Consider the following 27,265-nt stretch of genomic DNA (forward strand, 5'->3'; position numbering starts at 1 on the left):
AGATCGCAAGGGAAAGTTACTCAAAACCGAACTCCAGGCGTCGTGTTCACGGCAGCTTTGGTTGATTATTCACGTAGATCGTCGGCGCCGTCACAAGCTGCACCTTGGGTTGGGCCAGTCCTTTGTCCTGCTAACATTGGGTAAGTGAATGTTATTTTGCATTGTTTTCGGGAGCCTGCTGCTAATTGACACGCTTAAGATAAACATATCTCTTACATAAATTTTATGTAACGTGTTTCGTATGTTGCATACCCTCCACGAGTGCGTTTTTAAGCCAGTCGATAGTTACATACATTGTCATCATTTCTGCTTTAACCAAGGCTTGTGGCCCGCTATCCCTATCGAACATGACAACCCTTGACGATTATGGCGGCATCTACGTGTTTTTTTTATTTTGTTTATTTATTTATTTTGAGGGGGGTTAAATGGGTAACTTCTCCGTTCTAACTGTTACTTGAGAACTTTGTGATACTTTGACAACGTTTCGAAAGTCTTCCGCCTTTCTTCTTCTGAAAGGCGGAAGACTTTCGAAACGTCGTCCTCTACACTTGTGTCTCCACAACAAGCAGTTGCTGCCCATACTACAAAGTTTCATGTAGATCTTACGCCCTTTCACTGTAAAATAAATAGCTCAGGAAACTTGGTTTACAAATTCGTGTTTATGTGACTGAGGTTTACACATAGATTATTTTCTGTTCTTTTGCTGCTTGCTAATTTATGTTTATTTTTTCTTAATAAACTACAGCTTTGCTGTTGACAGTTTATAGAGATTTAGAAGGTAACAACGTCTTACAATCGCTGGCTTTGTTGGGGTCCTCACGTAACAAACTTTCTGTTTATGTAACGAAACTCATATTTCCGTGAATATGTTTCCTGTTTACTTCTTATATTTTTGTCAGTTTGAACTCCGTCAATGAAGTTTCATTCCACAGGAGTTGGCAGGTAGTTACTATTCCAGAACAGACGAGATTCGTAGTTTGTAGATTTTTAATTAGATAACCCCTGTGGATCTGCCGAAAGGGTTTAGTTAGTCAATGATGAATTAGAAGCCATAAACGAAATAGCATGTTACTGTTGAAATGAATGTACCGTACCAAAATGTTATTCGACTTGCGAATCTTATACAAGATCCTGCTTTTCTATTATACACTAACCCTGGTCTTGCTTGAGATATCAAAAGTTACATTTACTAGTTGTTGCTGATGGACATTTTTATGGAGAAGTGTTTTGTTTCACTAATAACTAAGTTAATAATATTTAGGGTTAAATGTTTCCGCGCGTTTTCGGGTGTTCTTGTACTCGAATAAAACCACGCTTTCATTTTCTGAAGAGAAAAGAATTATTTTCCAACTTTTTGGCCTTAAATTTACACCAAGCTGTTAAAATTGGTTTAAAAATATTTTTGAAGTACTGGATTTATAATCATTTTTTTCATCACTAATAGCCAAGGTACTTTAGGTGTATGAACAAACTGGAAAATAGCGTGTAACCAATTGTGACGATATGACCGCATGTTTTGCTAAGTATTTTTAGGTTATTATTGGTAAGAAAAGGACCTTACAGCAAAACTCTTAGGTGTCGCTTTACATTCCACCGCCACACGGGGCTTACTGTATTTAAATACATCCCTCTCACAAGTAGTTCTGGTGGACCGTGAATTTTACGAAACTAGTCTACTGCAAAGGTGACGAATCAAAGAACGGTTTATGACTTGAACGACAGGACACGTACAGGTACATGTTGCTGATATGCTAATTATAAATGGCGAGAGGTGACCGTGACCTGGTGTCGGTATCCGTATCGTAACGGCCGAAGTACAACTAGCATTATAATAGTGGTAGACAATTCTGTTATTCTTGTAAATGTAGCACTCACTGCTGCTCAGCTGCTATAAACTACGGACGGTTATGCCTGAATTTGGGGTTTTTAAGTCATAAACCATAATGGCTGGGTTTTAATCTATACTCGTTCAGGTAATTGTGAACTAAAGGTGACGTATTTGAATAAAACATAGTCAATTGTTAAACTCATTCGTATTTGAAACAAACAAACAAAAATTAGCTGAGAAGGTATTGAAAATGCGATCATATTTCGTTTGTTTATGTAGAGTTATAAGAGTTCTCACAAGACCAGTCTAAAACAGTGACGTTGAGTTTGGTATCCATGGTTACTTAAATTTTATTTCACTGAGGCGCTACCAACACAGGTGATAGAACTGATATAAAATATGTAATGTCAATATGTGTGCATGTAGCATGCATTTAAAGTTTGTTTCTAACAGTGATTTTTAAAATAAATTGTATTAAAGTACAATGAAATAGCAGTATCCTGTTGTGGTATATTGTGTTGTTGTAAAATTTATTGTGCATACTGAAGGGATTTACATAGTTTTATTAAAGTTTCAGTAAAGAAAAAAAGACCTTTACTCCCCAGGTTATTTTAACCAACGTTTCGCCTTTGCGTCTTGTTCAAGGTTAACATACACAACTCGTATGTTTCGATATAAAAGATGTAGCTCATATAACACTGTCTTTTATTTGATATCTCGTATGAAGACAGTGTTTATTATGAATACACTTTGCATAGTTTACTAACAATATAATTTATCTAAAATGTCGACCTTAACCGAGGGTCTTACGTGCATGCGTGAATTACAGTACGAGAGATAACTGAACAAATAACCAATGGGTTAACTTAAGCCTTAATGTTTTTATTGATATAGAATATAATTAGGCTGCGCCCTACCTAAACTCATTATGGTTGTTATTATAGCATAATTTGTTGTATTTCAGTCCTTTATGAATTTATAATTCGTTGTTTATTGTTTCATTAATAACCGGGCCTCTAGTTAGTAAAGGCTAAATGGCTACGTTGTCCTTAATATAAGATAAACGACTAAATTATCTTCGACGTTTATAAACAAGAAGATAAAATTAATTGAAGTCATAAATTAAAAAAAAAAAAAGAACGCATATTATTAACGACATTTCGTACTTGGTATAAAACTAACAATACATTTTAGCATACATTTCAAAAATCAACATTCAAATTGTAAAGCATTGAATGGCATTTACGATAAATGTCTCCACCTGTAAGGATCGGGCGTGGCTTTGTGGTTAGTGTGCCCAAAGACGTGATATTTTTTAAAGTTATAATTATTTTAAATATGTCTTTACTTGATAACCCTGCCACATTTTTATTACGCTCAAATATCGCTAGTTAAGTAACAGTTATGTTGATTTTAACAGTTGACAATCAAAGTTATAATGTTGTTTGTACTGTTTCATACATTCCGGTCTTATAAAATAGTGATATTTATGGTGTACTAAGTCTTTCTTTTACAAATTCTCTTTTCAATTTCTCCTATGGTGAAAACAAAAAAGAGAAATCTACACACACACACAACAATGATATTTGTTTAAAATATTTCTGTGTTGTTTGAAACGCTAAAATTTTTTGATAGGCTACGCTGTATATAACTAGTTGTTATTACAGTATAATTTGAAAGACCCGCAAAACATTTGCGGTCAAATTAATATCGTTATTGTAACAACAGCTTTTTCACCACAGTAGTTATAGAATAGTACAGAAAATTCTTTATCTCGTATACCAAAATCTATGACTGCACTTCTCTTAGGCCTAATGTTAACTAAGACTTTTTTTTTTTAAAGGATGGTCTGTACTCGAACAAAGAGGTTAATTAACAGTGTATCTTACGTACGTATTTTCTTTTAGTTCACTTCGGACTAGACTTTACCATAATTACTAATATTCATAAATGAGCTTATAACGTTATTCAAAGTTAGACCTTTATAATAACTTTGACAAGCATTTAATATGCTGCATAATGAACTGCCCGCGCATTTTCACGACAGAAAGAACGTAGGTACTGTAAAAACACATTTGTTTTATACAGATGCATTTACGAATATATATAATACACTATTTACTGAGTTCATTAATAACAGGGCCTCCCACTAATAATGAATAAATGGCTATATTATCCTTAATACAACACAAACGACTAATTACATAGATTACTTGTGCTTTCAGCTAGACTAATTATTATTACTTACTAGTGCTCTTGGTTTGTCTAATCAACGTTTAAAACCATTCACTAAACTACCTTAACAACAATTTCGCGTTACCTATAGAGACCGTCACATCAACATCCTTCTGGTGTACGCCTACTGACTCGCAATGTGTCCCTTTTACATACGACTCTTGTCATCTCATATCCACTAAAAATACCATTCTCAAATCGCAGTTTCGCCGCCTCTGTCGCTTACGCAATTCCGAATACGATTTCACCCAGAAGGTTGGGAGATTGTCGTGTTGTTGTTTTTTTAATGTTGAGGATTATTCTGTAGATATAAACAATTCAGCTCCAACGATCAATCGTAAAATTGAACGCAAAACACCCTGATTTCTAACATAATTTTAAGGATGACTTCAAACTTCCGAGAGATATTTAAAGATAAATCAATCACTTCGTATCGTCTCATAGAAAAATCTAAAATAAATAGTGAGTCTTGCACGACTGAAGACACGAGATTTTTTTTTTAAGTGTGCTTTACATTGCTGTGCACGTTCACTATGCAACACATGTTGTTACATAAACACCAGTACTTCGGTACTTGGAACCAGATCAGCTTACACAGTTAAACAGATGTTCACCTGTACATCCAAGTATTTAATTATATTATTAGTTCTGTTAGCTTGACTAATCATTATTATATAGATTACCAGTGCTGTTAACTTGACTAATCATCATTATATAGATTACTAGTGCTGTTAACTTGACTAATCATTATTATATAGATTACTAGTGCTGTTAACTTGACTAATCATTATTACATAGATTACTAGTGCTGTTAGCTGGACTAATCATTATTATATAGATTACTAGTGCTGTTAACTTGACTAATCATTATTATATAGATTACTAGTGCTGTTAGCTTGACTAATCATTATTATATAGATTACTAGTGCTGTTAACTTGACTAATCATCATTATATAGATTACTAGTGCTGTTAACTTGACTAATCATCATTATATAGATTACTAGTGCTGTTAACTTGACTAATCATCATTATATAGATTACTAGTGCTGTTAACTTGACTAATCATTATTATATAGATTACTAGTGCTGTTAGCTTGACTAATCATTATAACATAGATTACTAGTGCTGTTAGCTTGACTAATCATCATTATATAGATTACTAGTGCTGTTAGCTTGACTAATCATCATTATATAGATTACTAGTGCTGTTAACTTGACTAATCATCATTATATAGATTACTAGTGCTGTTAACTTGACTAATCATTATATCATAGATTACTAGTGCTGTTAGCTTGACTAATCATCATTATATAGATTACTAGTGCTGTTAGCTTGACTAATCATTATTATATAGATTACTAGTGCTGTTAGCTTGACTAATCATTATTATATAGATTACTAGTGCTGTTAGCTTGACTAATCATCATTATATAGATTACTAGTGCTGTTAGCTTGACTAATCATCATTATATAGATTACTAGTGCTGTTAACTTGACTAATCATTATAACATAGATTACTAGTGCTGTTAGCTTGACTAATCATCATTATATAGATTACTAGTGCTGTTAACTTGACTAATCATTATTATATAGATTACTAGTGCTGTTAGCTTGACTAATCATTATTACATAGATTACTAGTGCTGTTAGCTTGACTAATCATTATTATATAGATTACTAGTGCTGTTAGCTTGACTAATCATTATTATATAGATTACTAGTGCTGTTAGCTTGACTAATCATCATTATATAGATTACTAGTGCTGTTAGCTTGACTAATCATTATTATATAGATTACTAGTGCTGTTAACTTGACTAATCATTATTATATAGATTACTAGTGCTGTTAGCTTGACTAATCATTATTATATAGATTACTAGTGCTGTTAACTTGACTAATCATTATTATATAGATTACTAGTGCTGTTAACTTGACTAATCATTATTATATAGATTACTAGTGCTGTTAACTTGACTAATCATTATTATATAGATTACTAGTGCTGTTAACTTGACTAATCATTATTATATAGATTACTAGTGCTGTTAACTTGACTAATCATTATTATATAGATTACTAGTGCTGTTAGCTTGACTAATCATTATTATGCTGTTATATCATTATTATATAGATTACTAGTGCTGTTAGCTTGACTAATCATTATTATATAGATTACTAGTGCTGTTAGCTTGACTAATCATTATTATATAGATTACTAGTGCTGTTAACTTGACTAATCATTATTATATAGATTACTAGTGCTGTTAGCTTGACTAATCATCATTATATAGATTACTAGTGCTGTTAGCTTGACTAATCATTATTATATAGATTACTAGTGCTGTTAGCTTGACTAATCATTATTATATAGATTACTAGTGCTGTTAACTTGACTAATCATTATAACATAGATTACTAGTGCTGTTAGCTTGACTAATCATCATTATATAGATTACTAGTGCTGTTAGCTTGACTAATCATTATTATATAGATTACTAGTGCTGTTAACTTGACTAATCATTATTATATAGATTACTAGTGCTGTTAACTTGACTAATCATTATTATATAGATTACTAGTGCTGTTAACTTGACTAATTATCATTATATAGATTACTAGTGCTGTTAACTTGACTAATCATTATTATATAGATTACTAGTGCTGTTAGCTTGACTAAGCATTATTATATAGATTACTAGTGCTGTTAGCTTGACTAATCATTATTATATAGATTACTAGTGCTGTTAACTTGACTAATCATTATTATATAGATTACTAGTGCTGTTAACTTGACTAATCATTATTATATAGATTACTAGTGCTGTTAACTTGACTAATCATCATTATATAGATTACTAGTGCTGTTAACTTGACTAATCATTATTATATAGATTACTAGTGCTGTTAACTTGACTAATCATTATTATATAGATTACTAGTGCTGTTAGCTTGACTAATCATTATTATATAGATTACTAGTGCTGTTAACTTGACTAATCATTATTATATAGATTACTAGTGCTGTTAGCTTGACTAATCATTATTATATAGATTACTAGTGCTGTTAACTTGACTAATCATTATTATATAGATTACTAGTGCTGTTAACTTGACTAATCATTATTACATAGATTACTAGTGCTGTTAACTTGACTAATCATTATTATATAGATTACTAGTGCTGTTAGCTTGACTAATCATTATTATATAGATTACTAGTGCTGTTAACTTGACTAATCATTATTATATAGATTACTAGTGCTGTTAACTTGACTAATCATTATTATATAGATTACTAGTGCTGTTAACTTGACTAATCATTATTACATAGATTACTAGTGCTGTTAGCTTGACTAATCATTATTATATAGATTACTAGTGCTGTTAACTTGACTAATCATTATTATATAGATTACTAGTGCTGTTAACTTGACTAATCATTATTATATAGATTACTAGTGCTGTTAACTTGACTAATCATCATTATATAGATTACTAGTGCTGTTAACTTGACTAATCATTTATTATATAGATTACTAGTGCTGTTAGCTTGACTAATCATTATTATATAGATTACTAGTGCTGTTAACTTGACTAATCATTATTATATAGATTACTAGTGCTGTTAACTTGACTAATCATTATTATATAGATTACTAGTGCTGTTAACTTGACTAATCATTATTATATAGATTACTAGTGCTGTTAACTTGACTAATCATTATTATATAGATTACTAGTGCTGTTATCATTATATAGATTACTTGACTAAATCATTATTATATAGATTACTAGTGCTGTTAGCTTGACTAATCATTATTATATAGATTACTAGTGCTGTTAATCTTGACTAATCATTTATTATATAGATTACTAGTGCTGTTAACTTGACTATTATATCTATGCTGTTATTGATATATTATATAGATTACTAGTGCTGTTAGCTTGACTAATCATTATTATATAGATTACTAGTGCTGTTAACTTGACTAATCATTATTATATAGATTACTAGTGCTGTTAACTTGACTAATCATTATTATATAGATTACTAGTGCTGTTAGCTTGACTAATCATTATTATATAGATTACTAGTGCTGTTAACTTGACTAATCATTATTATATAGATTACTAGTGCTGTTAACTTGACTAATCATTATTATATAGATTACTAGTGCTGTTAGCTTGACTAATCATTATTATATAGATTACTAGTGCTGTTAACTTGACTAATCATTATTATATAGATTACTAGTGCTGTTAACTTGACTAATCATTATTATATAGATTACTAGTGCTGTTAACTTGACTTAATCATTGATTATATAGATTACTAGTGCTGTTAACTTGACTAATCATTATTATATAGATTACTAGTGCTGTTAACTTGACTAATCATTATTATATAGATTACTAGTGTTACACTTGACTAATCATTATTATATAGATTACTAGTGCTGTTACTACTAATCATTATTATATAGATTACTAGTGCTGTTAACTTGACTAATCATTATTATATAGATTACTAGTGCTGTTAACTTGACTAATCATTATTATATAGATTACTAGTGCTGTTAACTTGACTAATCATTATTATATAGATTACTAGTGCTGTTAACTTGACTAATCATCATTATATAGATTACTAGTGCTGTTAACTTGACTAATCATCATTATATAGATTACTAGTGCTGTTAGCTTGACTAATCATTATTATATAGATTACTAGTGCTGTTAGCTTGACTAATCATTATTATATAGATTACTAGTGCTGTTAACTTGACTAATCATTATTATATAGATTACTAGTGCTGTTAACTTGACTAATCATTATTATATAGATTACTAGTGCTGTTAGCTTGACTAATCATTATTATATAGATTACTAGTGCTGTTAACTTGACTAATCATTATTATATAGATTACTAGTGCTGTTAGCTTGACTAATCATTATTATATAGATTACTAGTGCTGTTAACTTGACTAATCATTATTATATAGATTACTAGTGCTGTTAACTTGACTAATCATTATTATATAGATTACTAGTGCTGTTAACTTGACTAATCATCATTATATAGATTACTAGTGCTGTTAACTAATCATCATTATATAGACTAATCATCATATTATATAGATTACTAGTAGATTACTAGTGCTAACTTGACTAATCATTATTATATAGATTACTAGTGCTGTTAGCTTGACTATCATATTATATAGATTACTAGTGCTGTTAACTTGACTAATCATTATTATATAGATTACTAGTGCTGTTAACTTGACTAATCATTATTATATAGATTACTAGTGCTGTTAACTTGACTAATCATTATTATATAGATTACTAGTGCTGTTAACTTGACTAATCATCATTATATAGATTACTAGTGCTGTTAGCTTGACTAATCATTATTATATAGATTACTAGTGCTGTTAACTTGACTAATCATTATTATATAGATTACTAGTGCTGTTAACTTGACTAATCATGCTATTATATAGATTACTAGTGCTGTTAACTTGACTAATCATCATTATATAGATTACTAGTGCTGTTAGCTTGACTAATCATTATTATATAGATTACTAGTGCTGTTAACTTGACTAATCATTATTATATAGATTACTAGTGCTGTTAACTTGACTAATCATTATTATATAGATTACTAGTGCTGTTAACTTGACTAATCATTATTATATAGATTACTAGTGCTGTTAACTTGACTAATCATTATTATATAGATTACTAGTGCTGTTAACTTGACTAATCATTATTATATAGATTACTAGTGCTGTTAACTTGACTAATCATTATTATATAGATTACTAGTGCTGTTAACTTGACTAATCATTATTATATAGATTACTAGTGCTGTTAACTTGACTAATCATTATTATATAGATTACTAGTGCTGTTAACTTGACTAATCATTATTATATAGATTACTAGTGCTGTTAACTTGACTAATCATTATTATATAGATTACTAGTGCTGTTAACTTGACTAATCATTATTATTATAGATTACTAGTGCTGTTAACTTGACTAATCATTATTATATAGATTACTAGTGCTGTTAGCTTGACTAATCATTATTATATAGATTACTAGTGCTGTTAACTTGACTAATCATTATTATATAGATTACTAGTGCTGTTAACTTGACTAATCATTATTATATAGATTACTAGTGCTGTTAACTTGACTAATCATTATTATATAGATTACTAGTGCTGTTAACTTGACTAATCATTATTATATAGATTACTAGTGCTGTTAGCTTGACTAATCATTATTATATAGATTACTAGTGCTGTTAACTTGACTAATCATTATTATATAGATTACTAGTGCTGTTAACTTGACTAATCATTATTATATAGATTACTAGTGCTGTTAACTTGACTAATCATTATTATATAGATTACTAGTGCTGTTAGACTAATCATTATTATATAGATTACTAGTGCTGTTAACTTGACTAATCATTATTATATAGATTACTAGTGCTGTTAACTTGCTTGACTAATCATTATTATATAGATTACTAGTGCTGTTAGCTTGACTAATCATTATTATATAGATTACTAGTGCTGTTAGCTTGACTAATCATTATTATATAGATTACTAGTGCTGTTAACTTGACTAATCATTATTATATAGATTACTAGTGCTGTTAACTTGACTAATCATCATTATTATATAGATTACTAGTGCTGTTAACTTGACTAATCATTATTATATAGATTACTAGTGCTGTTAGCTTGACTAATCATTATTATATAGATTACTAGTGCTGTTAACTTGACTAATCATTATTATATAGATTACTAGTGCTGTTAACTTGACTAATCATTATTATATAGATTACTAGTGCTGTTAACTTAATCTAATCATGCTGTTATTACTAATCAGATTACTAGTGCTGTTAACTTGACTAATCATCATTATATAGATTACTAGTGCTGTTAACTTGACTAATCATTATTATATAGATTACTAGTGCTGTTAACTTGACTAATCATCATTATATAGATTACTAGTGCTGTTAGCTTGACTAATCATCATTATATAGATTACTAGTGCTGTTAACTTGACTAATCATTATTATATAGATTACTAGTGCTGTTAACTTGACTAATCATTATTATATAGATTACTAGTGCTGTTAACTTGACTAATCATCATTATATAGATTACTAGTGCTGTTAACTTGACTAATCATTATTATATAGATTACTAGTGCTGTTAGCTTGACTAATCATTATTATATAGATTACTAGTGCTGTTAACTTGACTAATCATCATTATATAGATTACTAGTGCTGTTAACTTGACTAATCATCATTATATAGATTACTAGTGCTGTTAACTTGACTAATCATTATTATATAGATTACTAGTGCTGTTAACTTGACTAATCATCATTATATAGATTACTAGTGCTGTTAACTTGACTAATCATCATTATATAGATTACTAGTGCTGTTAACTTGACTAATCATCATTATATAGATTACTAGTGCTGTTAACTTGACTAATCATCATTATATAGATTACTAGTGCTGTTAGCTGGACTAATCATCATTATATAGATTACTAGTGCTGTTAACTTGACTAATCATTATTATATAGATTACTAGTGCTGTTAGCTTGACTAATCATTATTATATAGATTACTAGTGCTGTTAACTTGACTAATCATCATTATATAGATTACTAGTGCTGTTAACTTGACTAATCATTATTATATAGATTACTAGTGCTGTTAACTTGACTAATCATCATTATATAGATTACTAGTGCTGTTAACTTGACTAATCATCATTATATAGATTACTAGTGCTGTTAACTTGACTAATCATTATTATATAGATTACTAGTGCTGTTAACTTGACTAATCATTATTATATAGATTACTAGTGCTGTTAACTTGACTAATCATTATTATATAGATTACTAGTGCTGTTAACTTGACTAATCATCATTATATAGATTACTAGTGCTGTTAACTTGACTAATCATCATTATATAGATTACTAGTGCTGTTAACTTGACTAATCATTATTATATAGATTACTAGTGCTGTTAACTTGACTAATCATTATTATATAGATTACTAGTGCTGTTAATTGACTAATCATTATTATATAGATTACTAGTGCTGTTAGCTTGACTAATCATTATTATATAGATTACTAGTGCTGTTAACTTGACTAATCATTATTATATAGATTACTAGTGCTGTTAACTTGACTAATCATTATTATATAGATTACTAGTGCTGTTAGCTTGACTAATCATCATTATATAGATTACTAGTGCTGTTAGCTTGACTAATCATTATTATATAGATTACTAGTGCTGTTAACTTGACTAATCATCATTATATAGATTACTAGTGCTGTTAACTTGACTAATCATTATTGCATAGATTACTAGTGCTGTTAACTTGACTAATCATTATTACATAGATTACTAGTGCTGTTAGCTTGACTAATCATTATTATATAGATTACTAGTGCTGTTAGCTTGACTAATCATTATTATATAGATTACTAGTGCTGTTAGCTTGACTAATCATTATTATATAGATTACTAGTGCTGTTAACTTGACTAATCATCATTATATAGATTACTAGTGCTGTTAACTTGACTAATCATTATTATATAGATTACTAGTGCTGTTAACTTGACTAATCATTATTATATAGATTACTAGTGCTGTTAGCTGGACTAATCATTATTATATAGATTACTAGTGCTGTTAACTTGACTAATCATCATTATATAGATTACTAGTGCTGTTAACTTGACTAATCATTATTATATAGATTACTAGTGCTGTTAACTTGACTAATCATTATAACATAGATTACTAGTGCTGTTAGCTTGACTAATCATCATTATATAGATTACTAGTGCTGTTAACTTGACTAATCATTATTATATAGATTACTAGTGCTGTTAACTTGACTAATCATTATTATATAGATTACTAGTGCTGTTAACTTGACTAATCATTATTATATAGATTACTAGTGCTGTTAACTTGACTAATCATTATTATATAGATTACTAGTGCTGTTAACTTGACTAATCATCATTATATAGATTACTAGTGCTGTTAACTTGACTAATCATTATTATATAGATTACTAGTGCTGTTAACTTGACTAATCATTATTATATAGATTACTAGTGCTGTTAGCTTGACTAATCATTATTATATAGATTACTAGTGCTGTTAACTTGACTAATCATTATTATATAGATTACTAGTGCTGTTAACTTGACTAATCATTATTATATAGATTACTAGTGCTGTTAACTTGACTAATCATTATTGCATAGATTACTAGTGCTGTTAACTTGACTAATCATTATTATATAGATTACTAGTGCTGTTAACTTGACTAATCATTATTGCATAGATTACTAGTGCTGTTAACTTGACTAATCATCATTATATAGATTACTAGTGCTGTTAACTTGACTAATCATTATTATATAGATTACTAGTGCTGTTAACTTGACTAATCATTATTGCATAGATTACTAGTGCTGTTAACTTGACTAATCATTATTACATAGATTACTAGTGCTGTTAGCTTGACTAATCATTATTACATAGATTACTAGTGCTGTTAGCTTGACTAATCATTATTATATAGATTACTAGTGCTGTTAGCTGGATTAATCATTATTATATAGATTACCAGTGCTGTTAACTTGACTAATCATTATTATATAGATTACTAGTGCTGTTAGCTGGACTAATCATATTATATAGATTACTAGTGCTGTTAGCTTGACTAATCATTATTACATAGATTACTAGTGCTGTTAGCTTGACTAATCATTATAAAATAGATTACTAGTGCTGTTAACTTGACTAATCATCATTATATAGATTACTAGTGCTGTTAACTTGACTAATCATTATTATATAGATTACTAGTGCTGTTAACTTGACTAATCATTATTATATAGATTACTAGTGCTGTTAACTTGACTAATCATTATTACATAGATTACTAGTGCTGTTAACTTGACTAATCATTATTATATAGATTACTAGTGCTGTTAACTTGACTAATCATCATTATATAGATTACTAGTGCTGTTAACTTGACTAATCATCATTATATAGATTACTAGTGCTGTTAACTTGACTAATCATCATTATATAGATTACTAGTGCTGTTAACTTGACTAATCATCATTATATAGCTTACTAGTGCTGTTAGCTGGACTAGTCATTATTATATAGATTACTAGTGCTGTTAGCTGGACTAATCATTATTATATAAATTACTAGTGCTGTTAGCTTGATTAATCATCATTATATAGATTACTAGTGCTGTTAACTTGACTAATCATCATTATATAGATTACTAGTGCTGTTAGCTGGACTAATCATCATTATATAGATTACTAGTGCTGTTAGCTGGACTAATCATTATTATATAGATTACTAGTGCTGTTAGCTGGACTAATCATTATTATATAGATTACTAGTGCTGTTAGCTGGACTAATCATTATTATATAGATTACTAGTGCTGTTAACTTGACTAATCATTATTATATAGATTACTAGTGCTGTTAACTGGACTAATCATTATTATATAGATTACTAGTGCTGTTAACTTGACTAATCATCATTATATAGATTACTAGTGCTGTTAACTTGACTAATCATCATTATATAGATTACTAGTGCTGTTAGCTTGACTAATCATCATTATATAGATTACTAGTGCTGTTAACTTGACTAATCATCATTATATAGATTACCAGTGCTGTTAACTTGACTAATAATTATTGCATAGATTACTAGTGCTGTTAACTTGACTAATCATTATTACACAGATTACTAGTGCTGTTAGCTGCACTAATCATTATTATATAGATTACTAGTGCTGTTAACTTGACTAATCATTATTATATAGATTACTAGTGCTGTTAGCTTGACTAATCATTATTATATAGATTACTAGTGCTGTTAACTTGACTAATCATCATTATATAGATTACTAGTGCTGTTAGCTTGACTAATCATCATTATATAGATTACCAGTGCTGTTAACTTGACTAATAATTATTGCATAGATTACTAGTGCTGTTAACTTGACTAATCATTATTATATAGATTACTAGTGCTGTTAGCTGGACTAATCATTATTATATAGATTACTAGTGCTGTTAACTTGACTAATCATCATTATATAGATTACTAGTGCTGTTAACTTGACTAATCATTATTATATAGATTACTAGTGCTGTTAACTTGACTAATCATTATTACATAGATTACTAGTGCTGTTAGCTGGACTAATCATTATTATATAGATTACTAGTGCTGTTAACTTGACTAATCATCATTATATAGATTACTATAGATTACTAGTGCTGTTAGCTTGACTAATCATCATTATATAGATTACTAGTGCTGTTAACTTGACTAATCATTATTATATAGATTACTAGTGCTGTTAACTTGACTAATCATTATTATATAGATTACTAGTGCTGTTAACTTGACTAATCATTATTATATAGATTACTAGTGCTGTTAACTTGACTAATCATCATTATATAGATTACTAGTGCTGTTAACTTGACTAATCATCATTATATAGATTACTAGTGCTGTTAACTTGACTAATCATCATTATATAGATTACTAGTGCTGTTAACTTGACTAATCATTATTATTATAGATTACTAATCATTATTATATAGTGCTGTTAACTTGACTAATCATTATTATATAGATTACTAGTGCTGTTAACTTGACTAATCATTATTATATAGATTACTAGTGCTGTTAACTTGACTAATCATTATTATATAGATTACTAGTGCTGTTAACTTGACTAATCATTATTATATAGATTACTAGTGCTGTTAACTTGACTAATCATTATTATATAGATTACTAGTGCTGTTAACTTGACTAATCATTATTATATAGATTACTAGTGCTGTTAACTTGACTAATCATTATTATATAGATTACTAGTGCTGTTAACTTGACTAATCATTATTATATAGATTACTAGTGCTGTTAACTTGACTAATCATTATTATATAGATTACTAGTGCTGTTAACTTGACTAATCATTATTATATAGATTACTAGTGCTGTTAACTTGACTAATCATTATTATATAGATTACTAGTGCTGTTAACTTGACTTGACTAATCATTATTATATAGATTACTAGTGCTGTTAACTTGACTAATCATTATTATATAGATTACTAGTGCTGTTAACTTGACTAATCATTATTATATAGATTACTAGTGCTGTTAACTTGACTAATCATTATTATATAGATTACTAGTGCTGTTAACTTGACTAATCATTATTATATAGATTACTAGTGCTGTTAACTTGACTAATCATTATTATATAGATTACTAGTGCTGTTAACTTGACTAATCATTATTATATAGATTACTAGTGCTGTTAACTTGACTAATCATTATTATATAGATTACTAGTGCTGTTAACTTGACTAATCATTATTATATAGATTACTAGTGCTGTTAACTTGACTAATCATTATTATATAGATTACTAGTGCTGTTAACTTGACTAATCATTATTATATAGATTACTAGTGCTGTTAACTTGACTAATCATTATTATATAGATTACTAGTGCTGTTAACTTGACTATTATTATATAGATTACTAGTGCTGTTATTGACTAATCATTATTATATAGATTACTAGTGCTGTTTAGATAATCATTATTATATAGATTACTAGTGCTGTTAACTTGACTAATCATTATTATATAGATTACTAGTGCTGTTAACTTGACTAATCATTATTACACAGATTACTAGTGCTGTTAGCTTGACTAATCATTATTATATAGATTACTAGTGCTGTTAACTTGACTAATCATTATTATATAGATTACTAGTGCTGTTAACTTGACTAATCATTATTATATAGATTACTAGTGCTGTTAACTTGACTAATCATTATTATATAGATTACTAGTGCTGTTAACTTGACTTGATTATTATATAGATTACTAGTGCTGTTAACTTGACTAATCAGATTACTAGTGCTGTTAACTTGACTAATCATCATTATATAGATTACTAGTGCTGTTAACTTGACTAATCATTATTATATAGATTACTAGTGCTGTTAGCTTGACTAATCATTATTACATAGATTACTAGTGCTGTTAACTTGACTAATCATTTTTACATAGATTACTAGTGCTGTTAACTTGACTAATCATTATTATATAGATTACTAGTGCTGTTAACTTGACTAATCATTATTATATAGATTACTAGTGCTGTTAACTTGACTAATCATCATTATATAGATTACTAGTGCTGTTAACTTGACTAATCATCATTATATAGATTACTAGTGCTGTTAACTTGACTAATCATCATTATATAGATTACTAGTGCTGTTAACTTGACTAATCATCATTATATAGATTACTAGTGCTGTTAGCTGGACTAATCATTATTATATAGATTACTAGTGCTGTTAGCTGGACTAATCATTATTATATAGATTACTAGTGCTGTTAACTTGACTAATCATTATTATATAGATTACTAGTGCTGTTAGCTTGACTAATCATCATTATATAGATTACTAGTGCTGTTAACTTGACTAATCATCATTATATAGATTACTAGTGCTGTTAGCTGGACTAATCATTATTATATAGATTACTAGTGCTGTTAGCTGGTCTAATCATTATTATATAGATTACTAGTGCTGTTAACTTGACTAATCATTATTACATAGATTACTAGTGCTGTTAGCTGGACTAATCATTATTATATAGATTACTAGTGCTGTTAACTTGACTAATCATCATTATATAGATTACTAGTGCTGTTAACTTGACTAATCATTATTATATAGATTACTAGTGCTGTTACCTTGACTAATCATAATTATATAGATTACTAGTGCTGTTAGCTTGACTAATCATCATTATATAGATTACTAGTGCTGTTAACTTGACTAATCATCATTATATAGATTACTAGTGCTGTTAACTTGACTAATCATCATTATATAGATTACTAGTGCTGTTAGCTTGACTAATCATCATTATATAGATTACTAGTGCTGTTAACTTGACTAATCATCATTATATAGATTACTAGTGCTGTTAACTTGACTAATAATTATTGCATAGATTACTAGTGCTGTTAACTTGACTAATCATTATTACATAGATTACTAGTGCTGTTAACTTGACTAATCATTATTACATAGATTACTAGTGCTGTTAACTTGACTAATCATTATTACACAGATTACTAGTGCTGTTAACTTGACTAATCATTATTATATAGATTACTAGTGCTGTTAGCTTGACTAATCATTATTATATAGATTACTAGTGCTGTTAACTTGACTAATCATTATTATATAGATTACTAGTGCTGTTAGCTGGACTAATCATTATTATATAGATTACTAGTGCTGTTAACTTGACTAATCATTATTACACAGATTACTAGTGCTGTTAACTTGACTAATAATTATTGCATAGATTACTAGTGCTGTTGACTTGACTAATCATTATTGCATAGATTACTAGTGCTGTTGACTTGACTAATCATTATTATATAGATTACTAGTGCTGTTAACTTGACTAATCATTATTATATAGATTACTAGTGCTGTTAACTTGATTAATCATTATTGCATAGATTACTAGTGCTGTTAACTTGACTAATCATCATTATATAGATTACCAGTGCTGTTAACTTGACTAATAATTATTGCATAGATTACTAGTGCTGTTAACTTGACTAATCATTATTGCATAGATTACTAGTGCTGTTAACTTGACTAATCATTATTACACAGATTACTAGTGCTGTTAACTTGACTAATCATTATTATATAGATTACTAGTGCTGTTAGCTTGACTAATCATTATTATATAGATTACTAGTGCTGTTAACTTGACTAATCATTATTACACAGATTACTAGTGCTGTTAGCTTGACTAATCATTATTATATAGATTACTAGTGCTGTTAGCTTGACTAATCATTATTATATAGATTAATAGTGCTGTTAACTTGACTAATCATTATTACACAGATTACTAGTGCTGTTAACTTGACTAATCATTATTATATAGATTACTAGTGCTGTTAGCTTGACTAATCATTATTATATAGATTAATAGTGCTTTTAGCTTGACTAATCATTATTATATAGATTACTAGTGCTGTTAGCTTGACTAATCATTATTATATAGATTACTAGTGCTGTTAACTTGACTAATCATTATTATATAGATTACTAGTGCTGTTAACTTGACTAATCATCATTATATAGATTACTCATGCTGTTAGCTTGACTAATCATTATTATATAGATTACTAGTGCTGTTAACTTGACTAATCATTATTTGTAATTTCTTGTTTTGAACTGAGTGATATTTATATTTAATGTTGACGAATTGATTGAGTTTTACTATTATGTTCTTAAAAGAATCAACTTATATCAGGTTTTAAACTCCAGAAAATCCAGGGGGGATAAAGAACAGAGAGAGCCGATGGCAGCCGTCGCTGAATATCGTTTTTATTAATTTGATTAAGAGAAAGTGGACTAAGAGACGATCCGACTGTCGTATCTAACCCGAAGCCACTGGGTTAGAATCGCTTTATGATTATTCATTCTCCAAAGGAAAACACAAACACTGCCATTAATAACTACATATACATTATTAGTTTGTGTAAGAACTATTGGAGTTGTTAATAACTAAATATACATTATTAGTTTGTGTAAGAACTCTTGGAGTTGTTAATAACTACATATACATTATTAGTTTGTGTAAGAACTGTTGGAGTTGTTAATAACTAAATATACATTATTACTTTGTGTAAGAACTGTTGGAGTTGTTAATAACTAAATATACATTATTACTTTGTGTAAGAACTATTGGAGTTGTTAATAACTAAATATACATTATTACTTTGTGTAAGAACTGTTGGAGTTGTTAATAACTACATATACATTATTAGTTTGTGTAAGAACTATTGGAGTTGTTAATAACTAAATATACATTATTTGTTTGTGTAGGAACTATTAAAGTTGTTCATAACTAAATATACATTATTAGTTTGTGTAGGAACTGTTGGAGTTGTTAATAACTAAATATACCTTATTACTTTGTGTAAAAACTATTGGAGTTGTTAATAACTAAATATACATTATTACTTTGTGTAAAAACTGTTGGAGTTGTTAATAACTAAATATACATTATTACTTTGTGTAAGAACTGTTGGAGTTGTTAATAACTAAATATACATTATTACTTTGTGTGAAAACTGTCGGGTTGTTAATAACTAAATATACATTATTACTTTGTGTAAGAACTGTTGGAGTTGTTAATAATTAAATATGCATTATTACCTTGTGTAAGAACTATTGGGTTGTTAATAACTAAATATACATTATTACTTTGTGTAAGAACTGTTGGAGTTGTTAATAACTAAATATACATTATTACTTTGTGTAAGAACTGTTGGAGTTGTTAATAACTAAATATACATTATTACTTTGTGTAAGAACTATTGGGTTGTTAATAACTAACTATACATTATTACTTTGTGTAAGAACTGTTGTAGTTGTTAATAACTAAATATACATTATTACTTTGTGTAAAAACTGTTGGAGTTGTTAATAACTAAATATACATTATTACTTTGTGTAAGAACTGTTGGAGTTGTTAATAACTAAATATACATTATTACTTTGTGTAAGAACTGTTGGAGATGTTAATAACTAAATATACATTATTACTTTGTGTAAGAACTGTTGGAGTTGTTAATAACTAAATATACATTATTACTTTGTGTAAGAACTGTTGGAGTTGTTAATAACTAAATACACATTATTACTTTGTGTAAAAACTGTTGGAGTTGTTAATAACTAAATATACATTATTACTTTGTGTAAGAACTGTTGGAGTTGTTAATAACTAAATATACATTATTAGTTTGTGTAAGAACTGTTGGAGTTGTTAATAACTAAATATACATTATTACTTTGTGTAAGAACTGTTGGGTTGTTAATAACTAAATATACATTATTACTTTGTGTAAGAACTGTTGGAGTTGTTAATAACTAAATACACCTTATTACTTTGTATAAAACTGTTGGAGTTGTTAATAACTAAATATACATTATTACTTTGTGTAAGAACTGTTGGGTTGTTAATAACTAAATATACATTATTAGTTTGTGTAAGAACTGTTGGAGTTGTTAATAACTAAATATACATTATTACTTTGTGTAAGAACTGTTGGAGTTGTTAATACCTAAATATACATTATTACTTTGTGTAAAAACTGTTGGAGTTGTTAATAACTAAATATACATTATTACTTTGTGTAAAAACTGTTGGAGTTGTTAATAACTAAATATACATTATTACTTTGTGTAAGAACTATTGGAGTTGTTAATAACTAAATATACATTATTACTTTGTGTAAGAACTGTTGGGTTGTTAATAACTACATATACATTATTAGTTTGTGTCACGAACTATTGGAGTTGTTAATAACTAAATATACATTATTACTTTGTGTAAGAACTGTTGGAGTTGTTAATAACTAAATATACCTTATTACTTTGTGTAAAAACTCTTGGAGTTGTTAATAACTACATATACATTATAAGTTTGTGTAAAAACTGTTGTAGTTGTTAATAACTAAATATACATTATTACTTAGTGTAAAAACTGTTGGAGTTGTTAATAACTAAATATACATTATTACTTTGTGTAAGAACTGTTGGAGTTGTTAATAACTAAATATACATTATTACTTTGTGTAAGAACTGTTGGAGTTGTTAATAACTAAATATACATTATTACCTTGTGTAAAAACTGTTGGAGTTGTTAATAACTAAATATACATTATTACTTTGTGTAAGAACTGTTGGGTTGTTAATAACTAAATATACATTATTAGTTTGTGTAAGAACTGTTGGAGTTGTTAATAACTAAATATACATTATTACTTTGTGTAAGAACTGTTGGAGTTGTTAATAACTAAATATACATTATTACCTTGTGTAAAACTGTTGGAGTTGTTAATAACTAAATATACATTATTACCTTGTGTAAAACTGTTGGAGTTGTTAATAACTAAATATACATTATTACTTTGTGTAAGAACTGTTGGAGTTGTTAATAACTAAATATACATTATTAGTTTGTGTAAGAACTGTTGGGTTGTTAATAACTAAATATACATTATTACTTTGTGTAAGAACTGTTGGAGTTGTTAATAACTAAATATACATTATTACTTTGTGTAAGAACTGTTGGAGTTGTTAATAACTACATATACATTATTAGTTTGTGTAAGAACCGTTGGGTTGTTAATAACTAAATATACATTATTACTTTGTGTAAGAACTGTTGGAGTTGTTAATAACTAAATATACATTATTACTTTGTGTAAGAACCGTTGGAGTTGTTAATAACTAAATATACATTATTACTTTGTGTAAGAACCGTTGGAGTTGTTAATAACTAAATATACATTATTACTTTGTGTAAGAACTGTTGGGTTGTTAATAACTAAATATACATTATTACTTTGTGTAAGAACTGTTGGAGTTGTTAATAACTAAATACACATTATTACTTTGTATAAAAACTGTTGGAGTTGTTAATAACTAAATATACATTATTACTTTGTGTAAGAACTGTTGGAGTTGTTAATAACTAAATATACATTATTAGTTTGTGTAAGAACTGTTGGAGTTGTTAATAACTAAATATACATTATTACTTTGTGTAAGAACTGTTGGAGTTGTTAATACCTAAATATACATTATTACTTTGTGTAAAAACTGTTGGAGTTGTTAATAACTAAATATACATTATTACTTTGTGTAAAAACTGTTGGAGTTGTTAATAACTAAATATACATTATTACTTTGTGTAAGAACTATTGGAGTTGTTAATAACTAAATATGCATTATTACTTTGTGTAAGAACTGTTGGAGTTGTTAATAACTACATATACATTATTAGTTTGTGTACGAACTATTGGAGTTGTTAATAACTAAATATACATTATTACTTTGTGTAAGAACTGTTGGAGTTGTTAATAACTAAATATACCTTATTACTTTGTGTAAAAACTATTGGAGTTGTTAATAACTAAATATACATTATTACTTTGTGTAAAAACTGTTGTAGTTGTTAATAACTAAATATACATTATTACTTAGTGTAAAAACTGTTGGAGTTGTTAATAACTAAATATACATTATTACTTTGTGTAAGAACTGTTGGAGTTGTTAATAACTAAATATACATTATTACTTTGTGTAAGAACTGTTGGAGTTGTTAATAACTAAATATACATTATTACCTTGTGTAAAAACTGTTGGAGTTGTTAATAACTAAATATACATTATTACTTTGTGTAAGAACTGTTGGAGTTGTTAATAACTAAATATACATTATTAGTTTGTGTAAGAACTGTTGGAGTTGTTAATAACTAAATATACATTATTACTTTGTGTAAGAACTGTTGGAGTTGTTAATAACTAAATATACATTATTACCTTGTGTAAAAACTGTTGGAGTTGTTAATAACTAAATATACATTATTACCTTGTGTAAAAACTGTTGGAGTTGTTAATAACTAAATATACATTATTACTTTGTGTAAGAACTGTTGGAGTTGTTAATAACTAAATATACATTATTAGTTTGTGTAAGAACTGTTGGAGTTGTTAATAACTAAATATACATTATTACTTTGTGTAAGAACTGTTGGAGTTGTTAATAACTAAATATACATTATTACTTTGTGTAAGAACTGTTGGAGTTGTTAATAACTACATATACATTATTAGTTTGTGTAAGAACCGTTGGAGTTGTTAATAACTAAATATACATTATTACTTTGTGTAAGAACTGTTGGAGTTGTTAATAACTAAATATACATTATTACTTTGTGTAAGAACCGTTGGAGTTGTTAATAACTAAATATACATTATTACTTTGTGTAAGAACCGTTGGAGTTGTTAATAACTAAATATACATTATTACTTTGTGTAAGAACTGTTGGAGTTGTTAATAACTAAATATACATTATTACTTTGTGTTAGAACTGTTGGAGTTGTTAATAACTAAATATACATTATTACTTTGTGTAAGAACTGTTGGAATGTTTAATAACTAAATATACATTATTACTTTGTGTAAGAACTGTTGGAGTTGTTAATAACTAAATATACATTATTACTTTGTGTGAGAACTGTTGGAGTTGTTAATAACTAAATATACATTATTACTTTGTGTAAAAACTGTTGGAGTTGTTAATAACTAAATATACCTTATTAGTTTGTGTAAGAACTGTTGGAGTTGTTAATAACTAAATGTACATTATTACTTTGTGTAAGAACTGTTGGAGTTGTTAATAACTAAATATACATTATTACTTTGTGTAAGAACTGTTGGAGTTGTTAATAACTAAATATACATTATTACTTTGTGTAAGAACTGTTGGAGTTGTTAATAACTAAATATACATTATTACTTTGTGTAAGAACTGTTGGAGTTGTTAATAACTACATATACATTATTACTTTGTGTAAGAACTGTTGGAGATGTTAATAACTACATATACATTATTACTTTGTGTAAGAACTGTTGGAGTTGTTAATAACTAAATATACATTATTACTTTGTGTAAGAACTGTTGGAGATGTTAATAACTACATATACATTATTACTTTGTGTAAGAACTATTGGAGTTGTTAATAACTAAATATACATTATTACTTTGTGTAAGAACTGTTGGAGTTGTTAATAACTACATATACATTATTAGTTTGTGTAAGAACTATTGGAGTTGTTAATAACTAAATATACATTATTAGTTTGTGTAAGAACTCTTGGAGTTGTTAATAACTACATATACATTATTAGTTTGTGTAAGAACTGTTGGAGTTGTTAATAACTAAATATACATTATTACTTTGTGTAAGAACTGTTGGAGTTGTTAATAACTAAATATACATTATTACTTTGTGTAAGAACTATTGGAGTTGTTAATAACTAAATATACATTATTACTTTGTGTAAGAACTGTTGGAGTTGTTAATAACTACATATACATTATTAGTTTGTGTAAGAACTATTGGAGTTGTTAATAACTAAATATACATTATTTGTTTGTGTAGGAACTATTAAAGTTGTTCATAACTAAATATACATTATTAGTTTGTGTAGGAACTATTGGAGTTGTTAATAACTAAATATACATTATTACTTTGTGTAAAAACTGTTGGAGTTGTTAATAACTAAATATACATTATTACTTTGTGTAAGAACTGTTGGAGTTGTTAATAACTAAATATACATTATTACTTTGTGTGAAAACTGTCGGAGTTGTTAATAACTAAATATACATTATTACTTTGTGTAAGAACTGTTGGAGTTGTTAATAATTAAATATGCATTATTACCTTGTGTAAGAACTATTGGAGTTGTTAATAACTAAATATACATTATTACTTTGTGTAAGAACTGTTGGAGTTGTTAATAACTAAATATACATTATTACTTTGTGTAAGAACTGTTGGAGTTGTTAATAACTAAATATACATTATTACTTTGTGTAAGAACTATTGGAGTTGTTAATAACTAACTATACATTATTACTTTGTGTAAGAACTGTTGTAGTTGTTAATAACTAAATATACATTATTACTTTGTGTAAAAACTGTTGTAGTTGTTAATAACTAAATATACATTATTACTTTGTGTAAGAACTGTTGGAGTTGTTAATAACTAAATATACATTATTACTTTGTGTAAGAACTGTTGGAGATGTTAATAACTAAATATACATTATTACTTTGTGTAAGAACTGTTGGAGTTGTTAATAACTAAATATACATTATTACTTTGTGTAAGAACTGTTGGAGTTGTTAATAACTAAATACACATTATTACTTTGTGTAAAAACTGTTGGAGTTGTTAATAACTAAATATACATTATTACTTTGTGTAAGAACTGTTGGAGTTGTTAATAACTAAATATACATTATTAGTTTCTGTAAGAACTGTTGGAGTTGTTAATAACTAAATATACATTATTACTTTGTGTAAGAACTGTTGGAGTTGTTAATAACTAAATATACATTATTACTTTGTGTAAGAACTGTTGGAGTTGTTAATAACTAAATACACATTATTACTTTGTATAAAAACTGTTGGAGTTGTTAATAACTAAATATACATTATTACTTTGTGTAAGAACTGTTGGAGTTGTTAATAACTAAATATACATTATTAGTTTGTGTAAGAACTGTTGGAGTTGTTAATAACTAAATATACATTATTACTTTGTGTAAGAACTGTTGGAGTTGTTAATACCTAAATATACATTATTACTTTGTGTAAAAACTGTTGGAGTTGTTAATAACTAAATATACATTATTACTTTGTGTAAAAACTGTTGGAGTTGTTAATAACTAAATATACATTATTACTTTGTGTAAGAACTATTGGAGTTGTTAATAACTAAATATGCATTATTACTTTGTGTAAGAACTGTTGGAGTTGTTAATAACTACATATACATTATTAGTTTGTGTACGAACTATTGGAGTTGTTAATAACTAAATATACATTATTACTTTGTGTAAGAACTGTTGGAGTTGTTAATAACTAAATATACATTATTACCTTGTGTAAAAACTGTTGGAGTTGTTAATAACTAAATATACATTATTACTTTGTGTAAGAACTGTTGGAGTTGTTAATAACTAAATATACATTATTAGTTTGTGTAAGAACTGTTGGAGTTGTTAATAACTAAATATACATTATTACTTTGTGTAAGAACTGTTGGAGTTGTTAATAACTAAATATACATTATTACCTTGTGTAAAAACTGTTGGAGTTGTTAATAACTAAATATACATTATTACCTTGTGTAAAAACTGTTGGAGTTGTTAATAACTAAATATACATTATTACTTTGTGTAAGAACTGTTGGGTTGTTAATAACTAAATATACATTATTACTTTGTGTAAGAACTGTTGGAGTTGTTAATAACTAAATATACATTATTACTTTGTGTAAGAACTGTTGGAGTTGTTAATAACTAAATATACATTATTA

At 27.5% G+C, this 27,265-nt stretch overlaps 1 protein-coding gene across 1 annotated transcript in view; it reads left to right on the forward strand.

Moving 5' to 3' along the window:
* The window catches only part of LOC143228839 (LIM/homeobox protein Awh-like), a gene marked incomplete at its 5' end in the record, with an annotated part of 49,122 nt that continues 21,857 nt past the window's right edge, over positions 1 to 27,265 (forward strand). The window contains one exon of the mRNA XM_076460226.1: positions 1 to 140. Within this exon, the coding sequence (XP_076316341.1) occupies positions 1 to 140 (140 nt within the window). The remainder of the gene's footprint in view (positions 141 to 27,265) is intronic.

Source organism: Tachypleus tridentatus, chromosome 10 (genome assembly GCF_004210375.1).
Source record: "Tachypleus tridentatus isolate NWPU-2018 chromosome 10, ASM421037v1, whole genome shotgun sequence".
NCBI lineage: Eukaryota > Metazoa > Arthropoda > Merostomata > Xiphosura > Limulidae > Tachypleus > Tachypleus tridentatus.